General features: G+C 29.0%; 2 protein-coding genes across 2 annotated transcripts; one reads left to right on the plus strand and one right to left on the minus strand.

The window, feature by feature from the left end:
* Positions 1-590: 590 nt before the first annotated feature.
* On the minus strand, positions 591-5,212 carry LOC100782188 (vesicle-associated membrane protein 711). The gene is made up of 4 exons (XM_003550766.5): positions 4,251-5,212; positions 2,045-2,235; positions 1,281-1,444; positions 591-840 (listed from the first exon to the last, which is right to left on the minus strand). The coding sequence occupies exons 1-4, from the start codon at positions 4,480-4,482 to the stop codon at positions 750-752; spliced, it is 678 nt and encodes a 225-aa protein (XP_003550814.1). The 5' UTR covers positions 4,483-5,212; the 3' UTR covers positions 591-749.
* Positions 5,213-18,010: 12,798 nt separating this feature from the next.
* ADR11 (AAI_LTSS superfamily protein) lies at positions 18,011-19,928 on the plus strand. Its single transcript, NM_001349545.1, has 2 exons — positions 18,011-18,840; positions 19,686-19,928. The coding sequence occupies exon 1, from the start codon at positions 18,264-18,266 to the stop codon at positions 18,834-18,836; it is 573 nt and encodes a 190-aa protein (NP_001336474.1). The 5' UTR covers positions 18,011-18,263; the 3' UTR covers positions 18,837-18,840; positions 19,686-19,928.
* The last annotated feature ends 1,219 nt before the right edge of the window (positions 19,929-21,147 follow it).

The following is a 21,147-nucleotide window of genomic DNA, read 5'->3' on the forward strand; positions in this document are numbered from 1 at the left end:
TAAATTCAAATCATTCAAAATAAAAATAAAAAATCACTCAAAAAATAAAAAAATCAAACTAAAATCAATTTTTTTATTTGTTTAGATGATTTTTTTAAAATTAATTGGTTCGGTTCAGTCTGTGATTTGTATTTTTAAAACCGATCCAAACTAAATAAAATCATAATATTTATACTACCATTTATATTATTTTATTGTTATATATTTTTGTGTGAGTATCACTTGAGTTTCATAAAATATTTTGTAATGTTATGAATACGAAACTTATATAATGTATATGATTTTTTTAAGATATTTAGTTTAAAATAAATGAAATTTTACAATTTTTTATTATAGAAGATTTAACATATTAATAAGTTTCGTAGATTGTTATTAACAATTTTTAATGTAATTTTATTTAAAATATGAAAAAATATATATAAATTTTAATGAAATAATGTTTTATTAAAAATCATAAAAATTGAACCAAACTAAACTGTAATATTGATTTGATTGGTTCGGATTTTAGTTTAAATGAAAATTCAAATCAAATCGAATCAAATTTATTTTTTAAGTTTGATTTGGATGAATTTTTGAAACCTCAAACACTTCCAATTGCTATGCAGTAAAAAAAAAATAAAAAATGATTGCATATCGATAAATATATTCCCTTTTTAGTTGACCCCATAAATTATTTTCTGAACTTAAATAAGTAGTAGAATGGCCTCGAAAAATAGTGCAAATTTTTTTTGACTTTTAGCCTTCAGAGCTTATCTCCGGCACGAAGACAACAAGGGACCATGGCAGATGAAGGCGAGTATAATGTAAACGACAATGAAGAAAATTATAATAAGTGCAGCCCTGCATGAGGAAGAGAGGAGGATCATAAGAATTTGAGTTCATATTTAAACCTCTTTTTTTTTTAAGAAAAGGCAAAAATAATTATTCTACTCCCAAATTCAGGGTACACTAAAAAAAAGTGCAACAAAAATAAATTGGAAAAGTAGGTCAAAGGTATGCTCAAGCTTTATTGTGCAATTCAATAATGGTAATAATGAATGGAAAATTTCAAAGGCCAAGATTTCTATAAATTAGGTATAGACTGGCTTCATGAGCAAAGCACATGATAAGAGGCCCCTGCAATGGGTGCTTAAAGAAATATTAGTATATACTAATTCTCATCTAGGACAATCAAGAAAACCTAGAAAAATCCAACACTACTATATTTTTCTTCCCTTATCAAAATGCAAAAAAATTGAGAATGAAATTAATTATGCAAATGTGGATTTTATTATACTTACGTTAGCCTAACATTACTCCACCACAGGTTATTTTTATAACGGCGGGACTGCCTTTTGAAACGAATCGAATTGCTATTCATAGCTGAAGTTTTCTCCACCAGCATCTCCAACCGGCCACCTCTCTCCAACACTTTGTCAATGTTGTCAATCATCACCGTTCTCACCTATCATTATCACAAGTCAAGTTTTCAAGTATTAGTCTAAATCGTAAGATTATTTGTAAGATTGATATATATTATTTATTTATTATTTATAAAAATCATTAATTTTAAGTTTTTATTTGATTTTTTATTATTGAACCCTAAAAGATTATAAAATTAGTTTCATAGTCAGTCCAAATGACTGAAATTTGTAAAAATCTTGTGTATCACTAGACAACCTAAAATATTAATTATAGTAGCTACCAAATAAAAAAAAAAATCTTATCACACTAAATCTGACCTTAATGTCTTTGAAATTTACTTTACCACATCAAATACAAAACAGAGTTAGTTGGAACTACGTAATTCCAAGTTTAAGTTTGTCAAATATGAAAATCATAAGGTAAATTAAAAAATTTAACCAAAAAGAATCTATAGGATCAGAATGAAAAACTAGTGGTGAAGAAGAAGGAACAGGATGGGAAAGGTTGAATCCTCCCACTAAAAAAACTAACATTTGTTGATTAAAAAAATGAAAAATTAGACAAAGTATTCGAGAAGAGAATCAATTATAAACAAGGATCAGAGTGTAGACAAATCTAAATGTGTATATTTTGAACTTGCCTGAGTCATTTCACCTTTGAGACGGTTTAATCTGTCAGCATTTGGGTCATTGGAGTAATACTCCATCTGTTGGTTCAAGACCCTTGAGAACTCATCATTCATGGCATAAGCAGGAGCTGAAAGAATAGCACGGCCATACGTCTTCACAAATTTTTTATGAATATCTTCAAGAAATGCAAAAGGGATCATTCCTGCAGAGATTCCAAGAGGAGATTCAATTCATTACAGCTCATTCAGGAATTGCAAACTTTAGTGCACAACCAATCAAGCAGGAATGTTTTTCTTGTGAACAGTTTGACTCAAAAACTTTGTAATAATTTATTCTGACTACCCAAAAACATATCACAGAAATGATTTCAACCAACCACCTAGTCACGTAATAACCAGCAATATGTTGTCCATTCTGTTTCAATTTCATCAACTTGATACCATATTTCAGTAAGTTCAAATGTGATCTAGTTGTCAATGTAAAGCATTTCACACTATCGGTAAACAAAGAAGTGTCATATCATTAGTAAGTAGTAGTAACTAGGGATTTTCAATTGCAATGAAAGCTTTCAACAGTTTTCAGAATAAGTAGCATCATAATGTGTTGAAAGTCTAATTTCTAAAACTAAATTCTTTTATAGTTCACTCCAAATAAGTTATATGTTTTATGATACCGAGTAATCCCATTTATAGAAGAGGGGGCCAGGAGGCTCTCCAGCATCACAAATTACAGGAAACCAGTAAGTCCAAGGTAAGAATAAATATAATGAATGTCATTAAACTGACCAATCAGAGCTGTGAGATGCATGGTGTAAAAAAGAGGATACAACTTAGATACAGTACTTTAGTTGTTATTCTTACTGTTCTCCGATCAAAATTTAAGTTTTATCTTAATAATCTGCATAATTCTTTAATGCAAACATTTACTTGATTATGATGCTACGTTTTTCTCCGACCAAAGTAACTCCTAGGTATGCCTTCGTTCTTCCCAAAAAAAAAAAAGAGCAAGGAAGGGATCATTAGCTTGATTGGGCCCATACGAGTGTATCTTGGCGCCATCAGATTCCCACGTTTTTCTGGATTTTGCATATGGCATTTGATAGCAGCAGAGGATGCTCAACACCTTGTTTCGAGGACAAGGCACCTCCTAAGGTAAGAATTGGGATAAATTTCTCTGTGTATTTCATTGATACTAGCAATCTTTTATACACAAGTTCGTAGTAACAGCTTTCTAACAAACTCTAACAAACTATATCAATATTCCAATTTACTAATTATTATTATAAATGGTTGCAACAGATTTTAGTTGGGTGCTTTTGGTGCTGAACTGGATATTGGCGTGCTAATGCTTCCACTTCAAACTTCATAGTCCTGAAGGTAACTTGGGCGCTTGATTTCTCTTATGGGCCTTTCTGTTATATTGGGTTCTATTGTATTGGGTACTGCTGTAGGGTCTGGTGTATTGCTAACAGCATTCTTGATTTGACATTTTTAAGCCTCACATTCACATACAGTCTCATAACAGAACTGTAATTTTGGGATAGTATACATGGTTTTAAGATCAAAGCGAAAAGTTTACTCTAACAAACAAGTTACCTAAGATTATCTATAACAAGTTTACTCATAATTTCATTTCCTTTCCAACTACAAGAAGTTATTTTCTTTTATATAATCAAAATCTGACTACCACTTTATTGGTTCAAGTGGAATTCCTCTAAAACAAGGCTCAACAGTTTCAAGTTTCAACGTAGAGCTAGCCCCACCATGCTATAGGTGTTCCTAGCCATGTGGTCTAGACTGCAAACGAAAAAAATCTGAATCAACCAAAACATGAGCGAAAAATCATCTGCGTTGATGTCGAAAAATAAAAACAGCACCAATTCTATTAAAAAAAATGGCAACAAGTGAATCATTCATTAGCACCACCCCAGAACAAAAAAGTAAAGCAGCTGTTGGATCAACATTGTTTCCACAAGAAAATGTCATGGGTTGGAATATATTTACTAACAAAAACTAATAATTAATATTTATCTATAAAAAAAAATATTTCATAGTTGTATTAAAAGATTCACCAAGTTAAACTCATATAAGGATCTCTCCTATTAATACAAACTAACAATTAATTAACATTTGCTTCTAAAAAAACAAGCAGTAGTCTAGAAAACAATACTTTTTTAATAAAAAAAATGAATGAATGAGACTATGAGAGGAAGCTTACTTCCAAATGCATCATCAGCCATGCAAAGAACCGTGAGGCCATCTGTCCTCTTGACATGAAAAACATAGCGATCATGGGAAAAGGAAACATTGCTATCGTTATTGGTATCATCACTCCCTTGATTGATCTTGCTGAGTATCTGCTTGGCTACGACACTAGCATTACTCTGGGTGGCGCTGAACTCAGCCAGAATCACCTGGCCCCTTGCCACCATTCCATACAATATCCCCATTAATTAATAATGGTTTGGTTAATTATTTTGGAGTGAAGAAATTCTCAAGAAGAAGGTTAATTAATCTGCCAAATTAAGGCCTTTTGTTGTTTCGGATGATTAGAAAAGTGTAACGAAATTGGTTTTGGTTTTGGAGGTGCAATTACACCAATACCAAGACAAGGATGAAGAGAAAACAAAGTGTCCATTTGATTTGATTTAGTGTCCAAAAATGGGGTAAACGACAGTCTGGAAATTTAAAAGGAAACTCTGCCTCTACCCTTTTTCATGCCTACCATGGCATTTTCGGTGCCACCAAAATTGCCGGAAAACATGGACATAGATCCTACGTCAAAGGAATTCATAATTAATTGTAACTTGTTATAACAACAATAACACCACTATATTAAAAAGAAAATACACATGGTTAGTCATGGAAATTATTTTAAACAAAACAAATATTTATTATTCATTCTATCCAGCTAGAAAGAAAAAACTTTTACATGATTAGACTCTATAATAACAATTTATTTTCTTTACTTGATAATTAAACAAGATGTTTCTCTCATATTCATTCATTAAAATCCTTTCTCTCTTTTTTTCATCCATTAGAATCCTTTTTCTCCTTTCCTCTTCCTTGCACTAAAATAGTCTATAGCAAAAAGCAAGTGAAGAGGAGTGTTACTGAACGAATATCTAGCTGGTACACGTTGAATCCAATTCCTAGAGCTATAATAAAAGGGAACATAAATAGGGTTTCTTTATGAACTAAGGAACAAGAACACATCATGATGCATTGGGAGGACTAAGGCAAGAGGGGGACACGTACACGTTGGTTTTTTAGGGTAAACAAGTGTGTGAGTGTATGATTAGCAGTTATGAGCTGTAGGGTAACCCTTTAAGTACATCACATTGTCTGGCTCCACATTGGCACCCCTATGGCCCACAACAAACATAATGTTCATTCATTGGATGGGAGGTAAGATATAGTTTTGTGGTAATCATCGATACACTTTTATTTTTAAAAATCACTTTTGAACAAGGGATCACGTCTGCCTTTCGTTTAATTACATACAATTGTTTTATGGTAAATATAGAGGTTTTTAAAAAATATTACATCAGCGAAGCGTGAGTAAAATTAAACTTATGTTATGACAACCTAATGCTTAATCAAACAAGTATTTCATATATTTATATAATTAGATTGATTTTGAGAAAAAAGTCACTTAATAATGAATACACTGATATCAAATTCATTATTATATCTTTCAATATATTTGATTTTAAATTCAAATATCATCTGTTTTAGACTAAATAGTATCAGCTTGTCTGGATGCAAGGTGACACTGTCATCAACCCGCATTTATACTTGAACTGGGGTGTATGCTTTTTTTTCTTCTTCAGAAAACAGAGCCTATAATATGCAACGAATAATAAAAAAAATCCATTTAAAATATTAAACATTTCATCCTGTGATTTATAACGTAACTGATACTAATAAAGCTTATTTTAAACGAAAATAAAATATACCACTTGAATAAATGCTTTTAATTTTTAATCTAAATTTATAATGTGTCAAAATAATATATACATTGTTTGACATTATATTTCAATTCATTTTTATTTTTTTTATTAATTGAAAAATTTGTTTAACTATTTCAATAAACATATTTTTGAGTAGATTTTTAACTTTCAGGTTCAACTATTAGTTAATTTTTTTTTATTTTTAATTAATTTTTCAGCTAATTTCGTTGTTAGCTTATAACTTTTTATTCTAGTACATCAAAATAGTCTTATATCACTTAGGAATCATAACTAAGATAATTTATAAGCATCATTCTCTCTTAATCCATCAAGACATGTTAAAGATAAAAAAAATTATCATATTCAAATCATTGTCAAAATAGTCAATACTTTAGAAACGATGACCTAACAGTGTAGCAAACTTAATAACCTTTAACTATAAACTAATTTTTCAACTTTTAATTAACACTAACTTTTCAATTTTCAATTAACTTTTTGATTTTTCAGTTAAATTTTTAACTATTCTTCCAAATAGCCTTTTAATGTTATTTTTATTTGCAAGAAAATTTTCTAATGAAAAGTTATTTAAAATTGTTTTATGTTAGACCTCTAGATGGCCCAGGTCAACTCGGACAAGCTTAGCCTAACTTGTGTGGGCATTAAGGCATTTTAAATTTTAAACTAAAAGTCAATTTTGGATATGACTAAAGATGTATCACATATAGTCTTTGAAATTATCTACTCACATCTCATACAAAACGCCTCCACTTCACTCCCATATAAGTAAACTTTATCAGAAGCGTCCTAGGATAAATAGTAATACTTTAGCACATACATAGTTTGTTAAGAATTAATGTTCAGCATTTCACCTTTACTTATGGTCCAAGTGCTTTTAAATCCTTAGGATGTATCTATTTCAAGTACTTGAAATTATTCTAATAATATACCTTCGCTATTGAACTCATCAAGATTTTATATTACTCAATTAGGTTTTTATGTAAAATATTAACTAATTAGAAATTATTTTTCACATAATTTTTAAAATAATTATTATAAAATTAATAAGACAATTCATGATTTATTTTAAAAAATTATTTTAATTATTAATGTGTTCTAATTAAATTTAATTACACGTAATTTTATGTCATTTTACATTATTTATCCGTTATAATTCTAATAATATTGTGTTTGGTTTGTTATTGGGTGACTTCAAACGTCTTCATTTGAAAGCACTTTCTAACATATCTCTCCATTCAAAAGTCTTGAAATACGCATTGCCAATAAATCAAACACACACTAAAAGTGTTTTAATTTTATAAATTAAATTTATATAACTTTCAGTTAAAAATTGTTTAATTTTTCAAGTAACTAATTATGAACTATTTTTATTACATTGAAGTAAAATAAAATTAGAAAAAAAAGATTCTAATATAAGACCAAATTATTTTTCATCGAACGTGCGAGGGTATGACTAAGAGTGAAAATTAATAGAATGATTAGCAGGGTCATGTGTCAAATTGATGTTGGCTTAAGATGAAATAGAGATGAGATAACAAAATGTTTAAGAAAAAAAAGAAGCGTAAACTAATCTTTTGCAAATACAATCATCTCCCAAAAAAATCTTGTGCAAATACGAAACAGATATAAGTGAGAGAAAAATTGTATTGAGACTTAGCCATATCATTGTGCCACCTCTGTATTTCAGATGGATGACAAGGATATCAGATGATATCATATATGCCAAATATATATACACCCATATCTCATTTATAAAGTTTTGTATGTGATCTGCCTCCTCCTGTAATGTATTGCCACATGACAATTGCAGATCAATAATTTCCATCGGAAAATATATTATTATACTAAGTATATCTCTATACCCACTTGCACCCGATGTGTCTACATACGTTGTTATAAGGAAAATTTTACCCAGGAAATAAATATCAATTTTGGCTGTACTTAATCAAATTGCATGCATGGTCGATCGTCCCAGGTAAACCACTAAATTAAATCACGATTGAATCAATTTCACACTATGTACATTTCAGTGTACGTTCACTCGGAAACCATAAGCTTCGGGGAATAAACCGCAGCCATTAGTTTTTGCTTGAAAACGGAGCCTCGATTTCCATGTTACTGTATCTATTTGGAGAGTCTTTGACATCGCAGACGACAAATGCCGATTAATATATTGGTTTAATGTCTTTTGTCCGCCATCGTGATTCTGTGGTCAGAAAACAAATGCAGATTTTAGAGGGTCAGAGAAGTTTCGACATCGATCTAACTTCATTTTCAGATAAAATCACCCTGCATCTGCGTAACTTTCCAGTTTCCAATCTTTTTACTGAAAGAATAACTAATAGGCTTTGGTTAGTTACCTTCCAATTTAACATAGTTTTTTAATGAAAGCTTATTATAAAAACTTATACATACTCTACGTATTAATCTAATCTAATAATGGGATCATTAGTTGCAAAAAGCTCAGACTGGCTGAGAGAGAGGCGAGGTGTACTAAAGTCTGCATGAATTAACTTCACTTTGAAGTTTATTAAATGAAGTAATTAAAAGGACCTATAAAAAAAAGTAATCAATTAATCATTATACAAACATGCACTACTTTAATTATTAGTTAATAAGTTAAATGATTATGATATAAAATTGATCCAATAATAGAAAAAGGATGAAAGGAGGAAGAAAGTTCGTGGATATATATTCCTTAACTGATATTTTTAATAAAATTAATAAATTAATATTTATTTATGAAAAAAAAAATCTGTGTCAAAAACTTTTACGCTATTACTCAAAATATAAAACTGAATTACACCAACACTATATAATTTATTTTCTCTTAATTAATACATGGTTTACATTGTAAATTCTTGTAAACACTTTTAAACATGGGGGATGGTGTGTGACGGGTATTCACCATTTATATAGCATATGGTTCACGATATGTATATACTATATACTGAATTTTGTGCAGCACAGGCATGGTGAATGGCGGTAAAACTCAGAAATACGGTGATAAGAGAGAGGAAAATAAAGGAAAGATAAGTGAGAGAGATTTCACATCAAAGCATAGAAAGCTGATTCACGGATTACAAAGTTACAAAAACTAAAAGGCCTTTAGAAGGTGTGTATCCCATCACGGACAAGACCACTATTACACATCCACATCAGGGACATGATGCTATCTGAATAATCATTTTCTTTCTCTTTCTCGATCCACCCCCCACTCACACGTGTAAGAACGACGTGTAAGAACGGATCGAAGGATGGAATAATTAAAATTTTATTTAATTTTAATTGTGAATTGTCAGTGTGTAACATATATATATATATATATATATATATATATATATATATATATATTACAGTGGAATAAGAAATTCTAAAATTATATACTAAATTATTTATAATTTGAATTTAAATTATAACTTGTAATTATTTATTATATCATAAGAATAATTTAACACATTCTTATAAGATGGTGATGACAAAGACAACATTTATGAGAAATATGTGACTTGGAAATGTAAGATTTTTTGTTAGAAGGTTTGCACTTTGATTAAAGCCAACAAATAAAAATTTAACCATTAAACAACAAATATAACACAAAGCTTAACCTCTTAAGAAAAATAAGCACGCTTAACCATCATAAGGTAAAAGTAAACATGTCATCATAAGGTAAAAACAAATCGGCTTAACCACTTAAAAATGTAAAAGTAAGAAAAAAGTTTAACCACTTAACAAGGCAGAAGCAAGAAAAAAGTTTAACCACCTAAAAAGATAAAAACAAGAAAATGGCTTAACCACCAAAAAATAAAAGCAAAAGAGCTTAACCACCTAAAAATGCAAAAGTAAAAGAACTTAACCACCTAAAAAGATAGAAATAAAATAGTTTAATCACCCAAAAGGACTTAATCATCATGAATGATTTTTTATTTTGAATGGAGGACATGATACGATTCTCGTTGCATAGAAGAAGAAGAAGAAGATGATGTAATATTATGAGTGTGCAAGAGATATATAAAGAGAGTACGGATGAATAACAAACTCTAGATTATTTAATTATCACTTGAATTTAAATATGTCTATAATTTAAATTTATCAGTTTTATTAATAATTAATCTTCAATGAAAAATTTGACTGATCATTTTTAATAGAATCTCTTCTCCTAATCATAGGAGATCAAACTCAGTAAGTCAATGTCACTTAGACTAATAATTTGTTGGCAGAATATGCTTTATGTAATAAAAAGAAAAAAATATAAATAATAAGTACTAATGAAGTGTTTGATATTAGAAACTATTAATTATGCAATAAATTTTACAAATGAAAAAATAGAAAAAAGAGATAAGTACTAAATGTAATATTTCAATTACACTAATATTTCACCTCATTATTTGAGTCTTTATAAAATTGTAAAAGAAATTTATACAATCATATTATATTGATCAAAGATGTCATTGTAAATTTTCTATTATTTATCTTCAATTACTAGGAATAAAACAAATATTGATCAAAGATGTTTATTTTAGGGAACACCAAGTTCGATTTTCAATCTTATTGGTCATATAATCACGCGTACCAAGATATCTTGATGTTAGCTAGTAACTAAAATGAATTAAAAAAATAATAAAGATATACAATCACATACCTTCTTTCAAGAGGAACAAAACAAAATATCCAAATATTATAGAAATTAAAAATTATTATTATTATTAATGAATTTTTAAGTAATTCATTTTTTCTCAAATAAAATTCTAGGTGTAACTATATAAGCAGCACTCTATTTAACACTGAGTTTCTAAGACTTTTTTATTTGACTTAATGAAAATTACTATTTTCAGTTTTGCTTCTTATTTAATGCTAGTTTCTTATTAATTTTTTAGCCGATAACTAGAATTACTTCAGTAAAAACAAATACTAAAATTACTTTACTTTCCAAATTACTCATTTTAGAACCTAAAGAGTTGATATTGTGTGATGTAAAATCTAATAAGTAGAAATAATCTAATGAAAGAATTCATATTCAAATTCTATCATATAAAGTTTTTTTTGGCTTAAGGATACTCACACACCTACAAATGATGTTAGTTTCTACTAGTTAAAAAACATTCGTGGTGTCTAATCTGGGGAAAAAATTACTCATTTTAGAAAAATTAAATGCTTAAATAAATTATCTCTCCCAAAAAAAAAAAAAAATTCACATTCATGTCGGCAGCAGACTTTTGAGAAGGAAATCTGCCGATGTGGGAAGGCAAAATTTGTCCTGCGCATGTTGTCAAACATGATTAATGAGTAGATTTTTTTTTTCTCCTTTACTAATTTAAACCACAAACCTCATTAGTCAATTTCAGTTTTTTTTATATGTATTCGGTACAAAAATATTTGCAGCAAATAGTAATTAATGTTGTTCTAAATAATGTACTTTAGAGAGTTTTTTTGCCACGCGCATGCCTGCATGTCGTCTAATGCTTGAATATTGTTTCATTTTAAAGTTTTTATACAATAACTAATGAAATTAGTTTTTCATTATATCGAAAATAATTATATAAAATGACATCTTATATTTGAAAATGAAAAATAAAGATATTGTAAAAAAAATATAATTGATTTTAAAACAATGAGAAAAAATAATAATTAGACCCTAAATTAAATTCCCCAAGTCAACCTCTTATATTGGCCGGCAATGACATCTTCGTTGCAGAGAAGGGAAGGAAGATAGTCAAGGTCATAAATTCCACCCCACCTATGAATGGTATGAGTCTATGACAGTTTCGAAACAAAATCTCAAGTACTATGAAAAAAAGTCATATACAGCATTAATAAAAAATGTTAATATTGAATTGTTATTTAGTTAATTAATATATGTGTGTGTATATATATATATAAATTTATTATTAAAGGCGTTTTGTGAATTTATGTTTTTTTCTGTTGAAAGCAAGTATTCTCGTAATCAGAAATCAAGAGGTTAATTAATCCCTCGAGCATTAGAGATGACCAAAATCAGTTAATGTTATTCATATAGAAAATTAAAATACATTGTTAACATAAACTCATAATATTTATATTAACTGATCAGTTTATGTTGGTCAAAAAGACAAAAACTAAGTATCTACGGAGATAGTAGATGATAGATCTAACTACAATCGCGCGTTTTGGTTACTACGTACATTCTTTTTCATTTTGTAGTAAAAGGGGCTGCATGTCCAAGCTTAGTAGATGGTAAGAGTTGGCAAGTTGATTTAGCTATAAAGGGATTGGGAGGAAAGTTACAGCAAAGGCTATGTGCTTGCTAATTCATTCATATGCCCTCGTTTTCTCTTCGTGGTTCTATTTTTCATCAGTTAAAAGTGAATAAGTTTACAACCTTTTAATTCGTCATTCACGTACATGTCAATTTCCGGGTATTTGGCTAGTTTGATCTATCTGTCTATCTATAGGTAATCCAAAAGGTTGTAATTTATTTAGTTAAATAAAGGTAGAAAACAACGATCGATCATAAGTGATGACTCTTTTACGCTTGGTCAAAATTATCCTAAAATTGAAGGATTGGAAATTGATAAAATTGGTATAGCTAGGATTGGTAAAAATAAATAAATAAATGTTAAATATATATGCATCACAAACTTCCACGACCCACTGTTTCTACAGAATGCCTATACAGGAGTCAAAAGTTTTTCCTAAGCTCAGGGTTCATAAGTGATGGCTCATAGGTGACTTTAGCATCTATTCATTCATCCATCGATCATAGGATGCCTTTCCATTTCCAAGATTAAAAAAAAAAAAACTATTTCAAGCGTTAGGACAAGTTTGTTTGATGCAATAGAGTGACGTTGGATAAGCTTGGAAAATGATATACAAAAACACATACAAATATAGTGAAGAAGCAAAGCATATGCTTCTTGCTAAATTGCCATTGAAGTTTCACTTTCAATTCAAGACCATACTATACTCTCTTTCTAAAACTCATGAAGGTTTAAGAACTTTTTGGTACTTGTGGCATTGTCTTGCCGTAAGTGTTAACTGTTTTGCACTTTTTCTTTTCTTTAGCTTTCTCGTCTCTTGTCGATCGACCAAAAAACAAAGTTTAAAAAAGTTTATTGTTTGTTTATGTTTATGGAATTATCTTGCCCCACAGTTTAGTTTTAGAGAAAGGACAATATACTTGAGCTTGAACAAAATGGCGCCGTGTAAATGTAAAGCAGGATCGAAAACTACCAAAAATCATTTCTATTTCTCAAACTTTTTACAGTTGATGGAAAACTTCATTCTTCTTGTGCCACCAAAGTTGCAGAATAATCGTTGTTTCAGCGACTATTTGTTTCTTTATAAATAATTTTTAGATTTAATTATACTTGTTGTTCTCATGATTTTGATCTCCTAATTTTTAATTACTTGATTTTACTTTTCATATTTCTAATTTTGTAATTTTACTCTATCCATTAACTTCTAATATTTGACAAAGATGCTAACATGATTGCAAAGTTTTGGTGATATGAACGTATTGATGTAAATGTAGAGTGCTAACCTTAATATATTAATGTAGAAATTGAGTACTCATAGAAGTATTGACTTAGATGTCCATTTTTAACTGTTCAATTTTGTTCCTCACTTTAACTTGACAAGCCTTGTGTTTTTTATATAATGATTTTAGTTAATAACCAATTATTTAAATGCTAACTTATAAATATATTTATACACCAGTAAAAAAAAGTTTTTAACATTGGTATTTTTCAAATTTTTTCTAGATTAGTTCCGGCCACAATATTAATGTATAAAATGGACTTTTTACATGGATTCTCGCTACAATCAAACTAAAAACGACTTTCTATTAGATATAATAACAATTGTGGAATTTTTTTAAGTGTACTAAACAGACAACTTACATAATACATAATATATATCTGTCAACCCAATTTTACAACCAATTTAAACATAATTACTAGATTTTTTTAAAAAAGTTAAATTACTAGATTATTGAACTAAACTTCGAGAAACCAATTCCCTGCACACATACGCTGTCATGACAATACGAATTCACAAGAAAAACTACTTTCACAGTCTAAATTTTTTTGTCACAGAATGTAACTTAAAAGTTTCTATTTTAATTTTGAATTTTCATATTTTAATCATTAATAAGTTAAATGAAAAGACGAAATTAACTAGCTATAATTTTTTTTTCTGTAAAAGTATTATTCTTCATAAAAATGAAACAAAGTAGTATATATACCCAAAAAAACAGTGAGGTATGAAGTTACAACGGATTCAAAAGTTTATACATCTATGATATTACATATCCTTCTCTTTAATAGTACACGTTATATATATCCATATAAAAATGTTTTATACTAATAATTTGGTGTTATATACATTAATTTTTTCTAGTATAATATTTGTGTAATGTAATAACAATTAAAGTATAAGAAAAAAAGTTATGCACTAAAATTGTAAAAAAATTTACATAATTATCCAATCATGATCATCATGTATGATAAATTTAATTTATTTATTTTTAAATAATTATATTAAAATAATTCACATGGTAATTTATAATTAGATGTCAATAAAAACTATTTTACAATATATAAACATTAAACTCTTAAACTATTAACATAAATATGTAGATATCATAAACAATCCGATGCATTAATTGTATTAAAAGATAATTTCATTATTATCAGTATATTAAATGTTAATAAATTATCTTATTATTAATATAAATTTACAATGTATTTATTAGTAGTTTTTTGTCTTAAGTATTTATTAGTAGTTTCATTTTGATTACAAAACAATTATATCAATAATTTTTTTAGAGGATTATATCAATAAAGATAATTTTAATGATTAATATCTTTTGATTGATAATATTTTTTATCATATATATAAATAAATGTAACGAATAATTGAATTATGCAAAAGTGGTACCAAAAAAGTGGATGTGGACCATGCACAGTTTATAGTTTATACCATAGCAGAAGTAAAATCACTTCATTAACTTAAATAGGACTGCTTTGATTTATAACGAATTAAAAAGGTTAAATCATACATCACAATTTGAGAAATTGAGAACGTATGGGCGAAAGAAAGAGGGAAAAAATAGATATTATAAATAATGATAAAAAAAATAAAGAGTAAAGTAGTTGGCCTACAAATATAACATTTCGATTTAATTTCAAATGTTTTTTTTTTGTGACTGGTTTGTAATGTTTGTGTACACGGTTAAGATTAATTCCGAAAAAAAGTGACACATTAAAATTGCAAATTTTTATTTATATGCACTCGATGATAATAAAAAAAATAAAGAGAAAAGTAAAATAGAAAACAAGTTGGCGTACAAATATAATATTCCGATTTAATTTCCAATGTTTTTTTTTGTGACTGATTTGTAATGTTTGTGTACACGGTTTAGATTAATTCCAAAAAAAAAAGTGGCACATTAAAATTGAAAATTTTTATTTATATGCACTTCACAATTAAGTAATCAAAGGAAAAAATTACATGAAAAATAGGATTTTTTTAATATTGAAAAGTATTTTTATATTGAGATATAGAGAGAGAAATAAATAACAATTGCATATTGTAAATAAATGGCTAAAATTAAAATAATTTGACCTCTTATTTATGATTTTTTTTATTTTGTTTGTTTGGTGAGTAAAACTATGAGTTTTTTTTTTATGAAAAATTGACAAGTCAATCCTATCCAACTCATAATTAATCAAGGTTGGATTCAGTTTTTTAATCAAGTCATAAAACGGGTTCAATCCAATACAACTTGTTTTTTTTTATAGGATTGAGTTGAATTAATCTATTTTAACATCTTTTGATTTAAATATGTTTTTAGTAGATCAAATTTTTTGAAATTTATTTTTTATCCTCCAAATTTAAAATTAAATTTTTTTAGTCTTTGTAATTAAAAAAAATAATTATTTTACTACTAGAAAATTTACTTTTAACATCGTTAGAATAACATCGGTGTTATAGAAAACCGACATAAACAAAAACACGGTGACATAATCATAAATAACATTACTTCGTTAATATCGGTTCTATGAAAACCAATATTAACGTGAGTTTGTTAACATCAATTCTTTAGAAAATCGATGTTAACTTGAGTTGGTTAACATCAATTTTTCAGTAATGGATGTTAACGTGACTTCATTAGCATCAGTTTTTCAAAAATTGATGTTAACCTACTTAAGATAAATCGATTTTTGAAAAAACCAACGTTGTATTATCGTGTTTATATTATTTTTTTGTGTTTCTGGCACTTCAACTCTACTTTCACTCTTACCTTTCGGCCTTGCAACGGTCCTCTTTCTCATAATTCTAACTCGCTGCCATCCCCCGCATTCTGCTGCAACGCTGTCACCACCTCACTCGTGTTTTATTGTGATGTCATCGTCGTTTCATCTTCTTGATACCTCGTGACAAAGAAGTCATATTTGGTTTCGTGGACTGTTCCCTCGTGACTTCCTCCCCAAATTAGCCCTATCTATGCAATGCCTTTGCTTTGTGTTTGAAAATGTGCTCTCTGAAATTGATAATGGTGCTAAATGCTACTAAACCCTCGTGAGTTGAATTTGCGATTCTCTAATGAAGCTTGTGTTCGTAAGTTATGGCAGTGTTGCTGTTATTTACTTTTATTTTTGCTTGGTTTGCAGTTATGAACATGGAAATTAAATTATACTTGTGTTTTTAAGCAATAGTAGTGCATCCTTTTGTATATAGTTGTGGTCTTGTGGGTTATGTATATGGTAGTAGCTTCATGTACACACTACTAGAAAATAGACTTTGGTGGCATAGTTTTGTTTCTGATTCTGGTAAAATATCAGAGGAAATATGAGAGCAAATGTTGTATGGTTCTGCTTCCTTCATAACAAGAGCACTTAGGGATTTTCAATGAAATCATTATCTATTCTATTTGTTTTGTAGATTTATTGGTGTTTTGGTTGTTTGCATGGTTTTGGTTTTGGTTATTTTTGACAGTGTAGGTCTCATTATTGTTTGTTTGCATGATTCTGGTTCCTAGATAAACACGGTGCATAATCAGTTTGTGCATGGATCAGTTAGTAAATTTAGATGGTTTGATAAAATCTACTTAATGTCATATTTATATTGTAAATGGAGTTTAGAAATGATGGATGAAGATCAACAAAACTAGAAGGAAATGACTAACACAATGATAAAGATTAACAAAAAAGCAGAGAAAATGTTCAACATTGTTCATGTTATAGATTAGGTTAGAAATTTCAACATTATTAACATGACATGATATAACATTTTTCCTTATATTATTTTGTTTGTAAGATGAAAGGATGAACTAGAACCTACTTGACATCTGCTATACTCTAGTGACAAAATTAATATAAGGAAATTACATGTCTTAAAAAAAACAAAAGCAAATCTTAATCTCATAAAAATATCATACATAAATGATTGAGATTTAATATCATATAATTAACCTAAAAAAAATCATGATTTTTTTTTTAAAAAAAATCTCACTGACTTGAGCTTAATTTAATCTAATGTATTGTAAGATTTAATAATCAATATTTATTTTTCTAACTATCACACAAAAATAATTCATTCACTAAATAGTAAAAATGTCATATATATATATATATATATATATATATATATATACTTCTTCTAAAAAAACAAGTGAGTATATATATTAAACACATGCATAAAAGATTTGCTAACTTAAACCCTATGATAAACAAGTCAGATTTAATTATCTTAACTATGAAGTCTGAACCAATAAAAAGATTAAAAAGAAATAGCAAGATAGTATACGAATTATTTGAGGTTATTAACGCGGAGAAAGTCTTGTGGATCCCTGGCGAAGGCAAGATGAAGGGTACAGTTTTTGGTTGGTTTAACCGGTTAAGCAACCTAAGCCTGTACTTTCACGGGCCAGGCTCCCTTTTCTTTCACCTCGGAGGCACACACACACACACTTAATCTGGAACCATATATAAAATAGAGGTTAAGCAACAAGCACAGTAACTGGAACGGGTTAAGTAAGTTTGTGCTGCGAGAGAGAGGGGTTCCGTTCTGGGATATGGTGTAAACTAAAATTCTGAATGTGTACACTTGTAAGGTGTGCCAGCTTGCAAAACTTGGCATCTGCCTTTTTGAGTGTAGCTAGCCCCATCTTCACGTGATCTGCTCTTAACCCCTTTTGTTTTCTTCTCCTCGTTTCTATTCTTATTCCTATATATGCACCCCATCCTTAGTCTCCATTCTCACACTTACTAGTAGTAAGCATGGAGTCCTCAAAGATCTATGCTTACCTCTTCCTCTGCATGATCTTTCTCTCTTCCGCCACTCCCATTCTCGGTTGTGGCTACTGTGGCAAACCCCCCAAAAAGCACAAGCCTGGTAAAACACCAAAGACACCCAAAACACCCGTTGTTAAGCCACCAGTCACCATCCCTCCCATTAATGTTCCTCCCGTTGTTCTTCCACCAATAGTGAAGCCCCCAGGTATTCTCCCTCCAATTCCAATTATTAACCCACCAACCACACCAGGGAAGGGAGGGAACACTCCATGCCCACCACCAAAGTCTCCTGCGCAGGCTACGTGCCCCATTGACACGCTCAAACTTGGTGCCTGTGTGGATCTTCTTGGAGGGTTGGTTCACATTGGTTTGGGTGACCCTGTTGCGAACCAGTGCTGCCCCGTGCTTCAAGGGCTTGTTGAGGTTGAAGCTGCGGTGTGTCTTTGCACCACTCTTAAACTGAAGCTTCTCAACCTCAACATTTATGTCCCACTTGCCCTTCAGCTCCTTGTGACTTGTGGCAAGTCTCCTCCTCCTGGTTACACGTGCTCCCTCTAAACTAGTTAAGTGCCAGAAATCCATGAACCTTTTTTTCCTTCCTTTTTTTTATTCAATAATTAACGGTGTGAGCTACACAGTATATGAATAGCAATTTTCTTTCTTTCTGTAAATCTCCTACCCAGTTTTCTCCTAATGAAAATTAATCTTGACTTAGAAATTGAAGTATATTTAGTATTCAATCATTTAACTTCTCTTAATCTTTGACCTTCTTCTTTGGAAGGAGCTAGTACCATGCATGGTTGTCTACTTTGTCTTCTATTATTTCTCTTTAAATTTCTGTCTTGGAAAGCTAATTGTGACCCATGCATGCTATTAAGTTTGTGACCAAGAAAGTAATCAAAGGTTTTTTTTTTTATTGAAATAATGATCATGATAGGATATGCTTTTTAATTAAAGAGATTAGACGTTACTTTGACTACGTCATAAGCAAGAAAAGTTGTCCAAACACCAACTTTCCTATCCATATTCAAATAGAAATTGTTAAATTAATTAAAACATTTCAAGTAGAAAAGCACAATATTTATGCATAAAATTATAATATTACGTTTATAATTTCTGTTTAAACAATTCAATAAAAAAATATACATTTCAACACTTTTCTCCATTTTTTCTAATAAAAACAATATAAAGTTTTTTTGAGTAAATGTATCATTTTTGCAATCTGTCTTTTTCCTCTTTTTTTTTTAAGCTGATGCTATATATGATTATGAATGTTGTCCAGCACACTATATGCTATGCGTGATTTAATTTCTATTTCGTATCAGTAAAGTAATTATATCGTCCTTTAATCTACCCGTGAACTTTGAAATCTTTGTCTCATTGTATGTCATGGCCTATGCTTTGCAGGTGGAAAGGATTGAGGAATATATGGTCAAAATCGACATGAGAGGATGTCGAGCCACACTATCTCTCTTCTCTTCTGATTGGAACTGCTGTTGTTTGTTTTGCTATTATTTGTAAAACCATTTGTTTTTAATTGAGATCGTTGCATGTATGGTTTAATATAATCTTAGGCAAGTAGCAGCAAAGATGCTTCTCTGTGACATGTTCAATTATTAATTTATATGAATTGCGCTTTAATTTGTTGAATATATCAGTTTCGTGTTTCTCTTGTTGTATAGCATTTACTTCAAATTGGGATCTGCTGCTCAATCTCGAATCTCTATAAAGAAGGAAAAAAAAATATTAACCATGTTCTTTGTGGGCATGGAAACAGATCGATCATTTGCAGTTTTTGAGAAACTAATAAAAAATATTTACCTTAGGGGTGTCTCATTTTTATAAGTGAGATTATCGCTTGTTTCTTTCTTTCTAGTTTTAGTTATGTAATGTTATTTTTATTTAATCTTTCACGTTATATTGGATATTTTTTCTATTTTTTTAATTTCAATGTTTAACTATAATAATATTTTAATTAGTTGACCCGACCACCTAACCTAAGTCAATCCAATTAATGTCGAGTTATATCAATTTGGTTACTTACCAACAAAACAACAAACCCAACTCATTCATGTTTCATTGGGTTCAATCTTGAAATATACTAATCAAGTCCAACTCAATCCTACCAAGTTACACTCATTTTTTTTATAGGAACCCATTTACACTTATACTTTTAAATATTGTTTAATAATTAAAACTTATTTATCAAATTTATTGGTCCAACATTTTTCTTTAGTGCTAAATTTGTATGTTAACTATATTAGGGTTATATCTCAAATGATAAAATTACCTAAAAAATCCATGACAAAATATAATTGATGAAGTGCAAAAGGCAAGTATAAAAAAAATAGCTTACAGTTTTGACGGAAGTAACTCTTAGGAAAAACATCATTTTTTATTATTTGAAATTATAAAAAAATGTGATGATTAAAAATGCTAAAGGAAGAAAATAATTTCTATCCAACTATATATTTTTATCCGATATTAATAGTTAATAGTTTATCAATCATTAAGTACTCTCCATATATAAATTAACTTTACAATTGATTTAATAATAATAATAATAATAATAATAATAATAATAATAATAATAATAATAATAATAATAATAATAATAATACTCAGCACATATATTTTTGATCGAGATGGAATAATACTGAATAGCAAAATTACTTATTTTCATCTTAATATTGAACGCACACACTCTGTTTTCAATTATTTTACAATATCCATTTGACTTGTTTTATTTTAAAATAATATCTTACTTATAAATAATTGTTTTAAAATTTGATTTAATATTAGTTTAATTATCTTTAGCACTTTGATTTTACTATTTTTTAGTTATTTCACTAAAAATTAAAGAAAACTT

This window comes from Glycine max, chromosome 17 (assembly GCF_000004515.6).
Source record: "Glycine max cultivar Williams 82 chromosome 17, Glycine_max_v4.0, whole genome shotgun sequence".
Classification (NCBI taxonomy): Eukaryota; Viridiplantae; Streptophyta; class Magnoliopsida; order Fabales; family Fabaceae; genus Glycine; species Glycine max.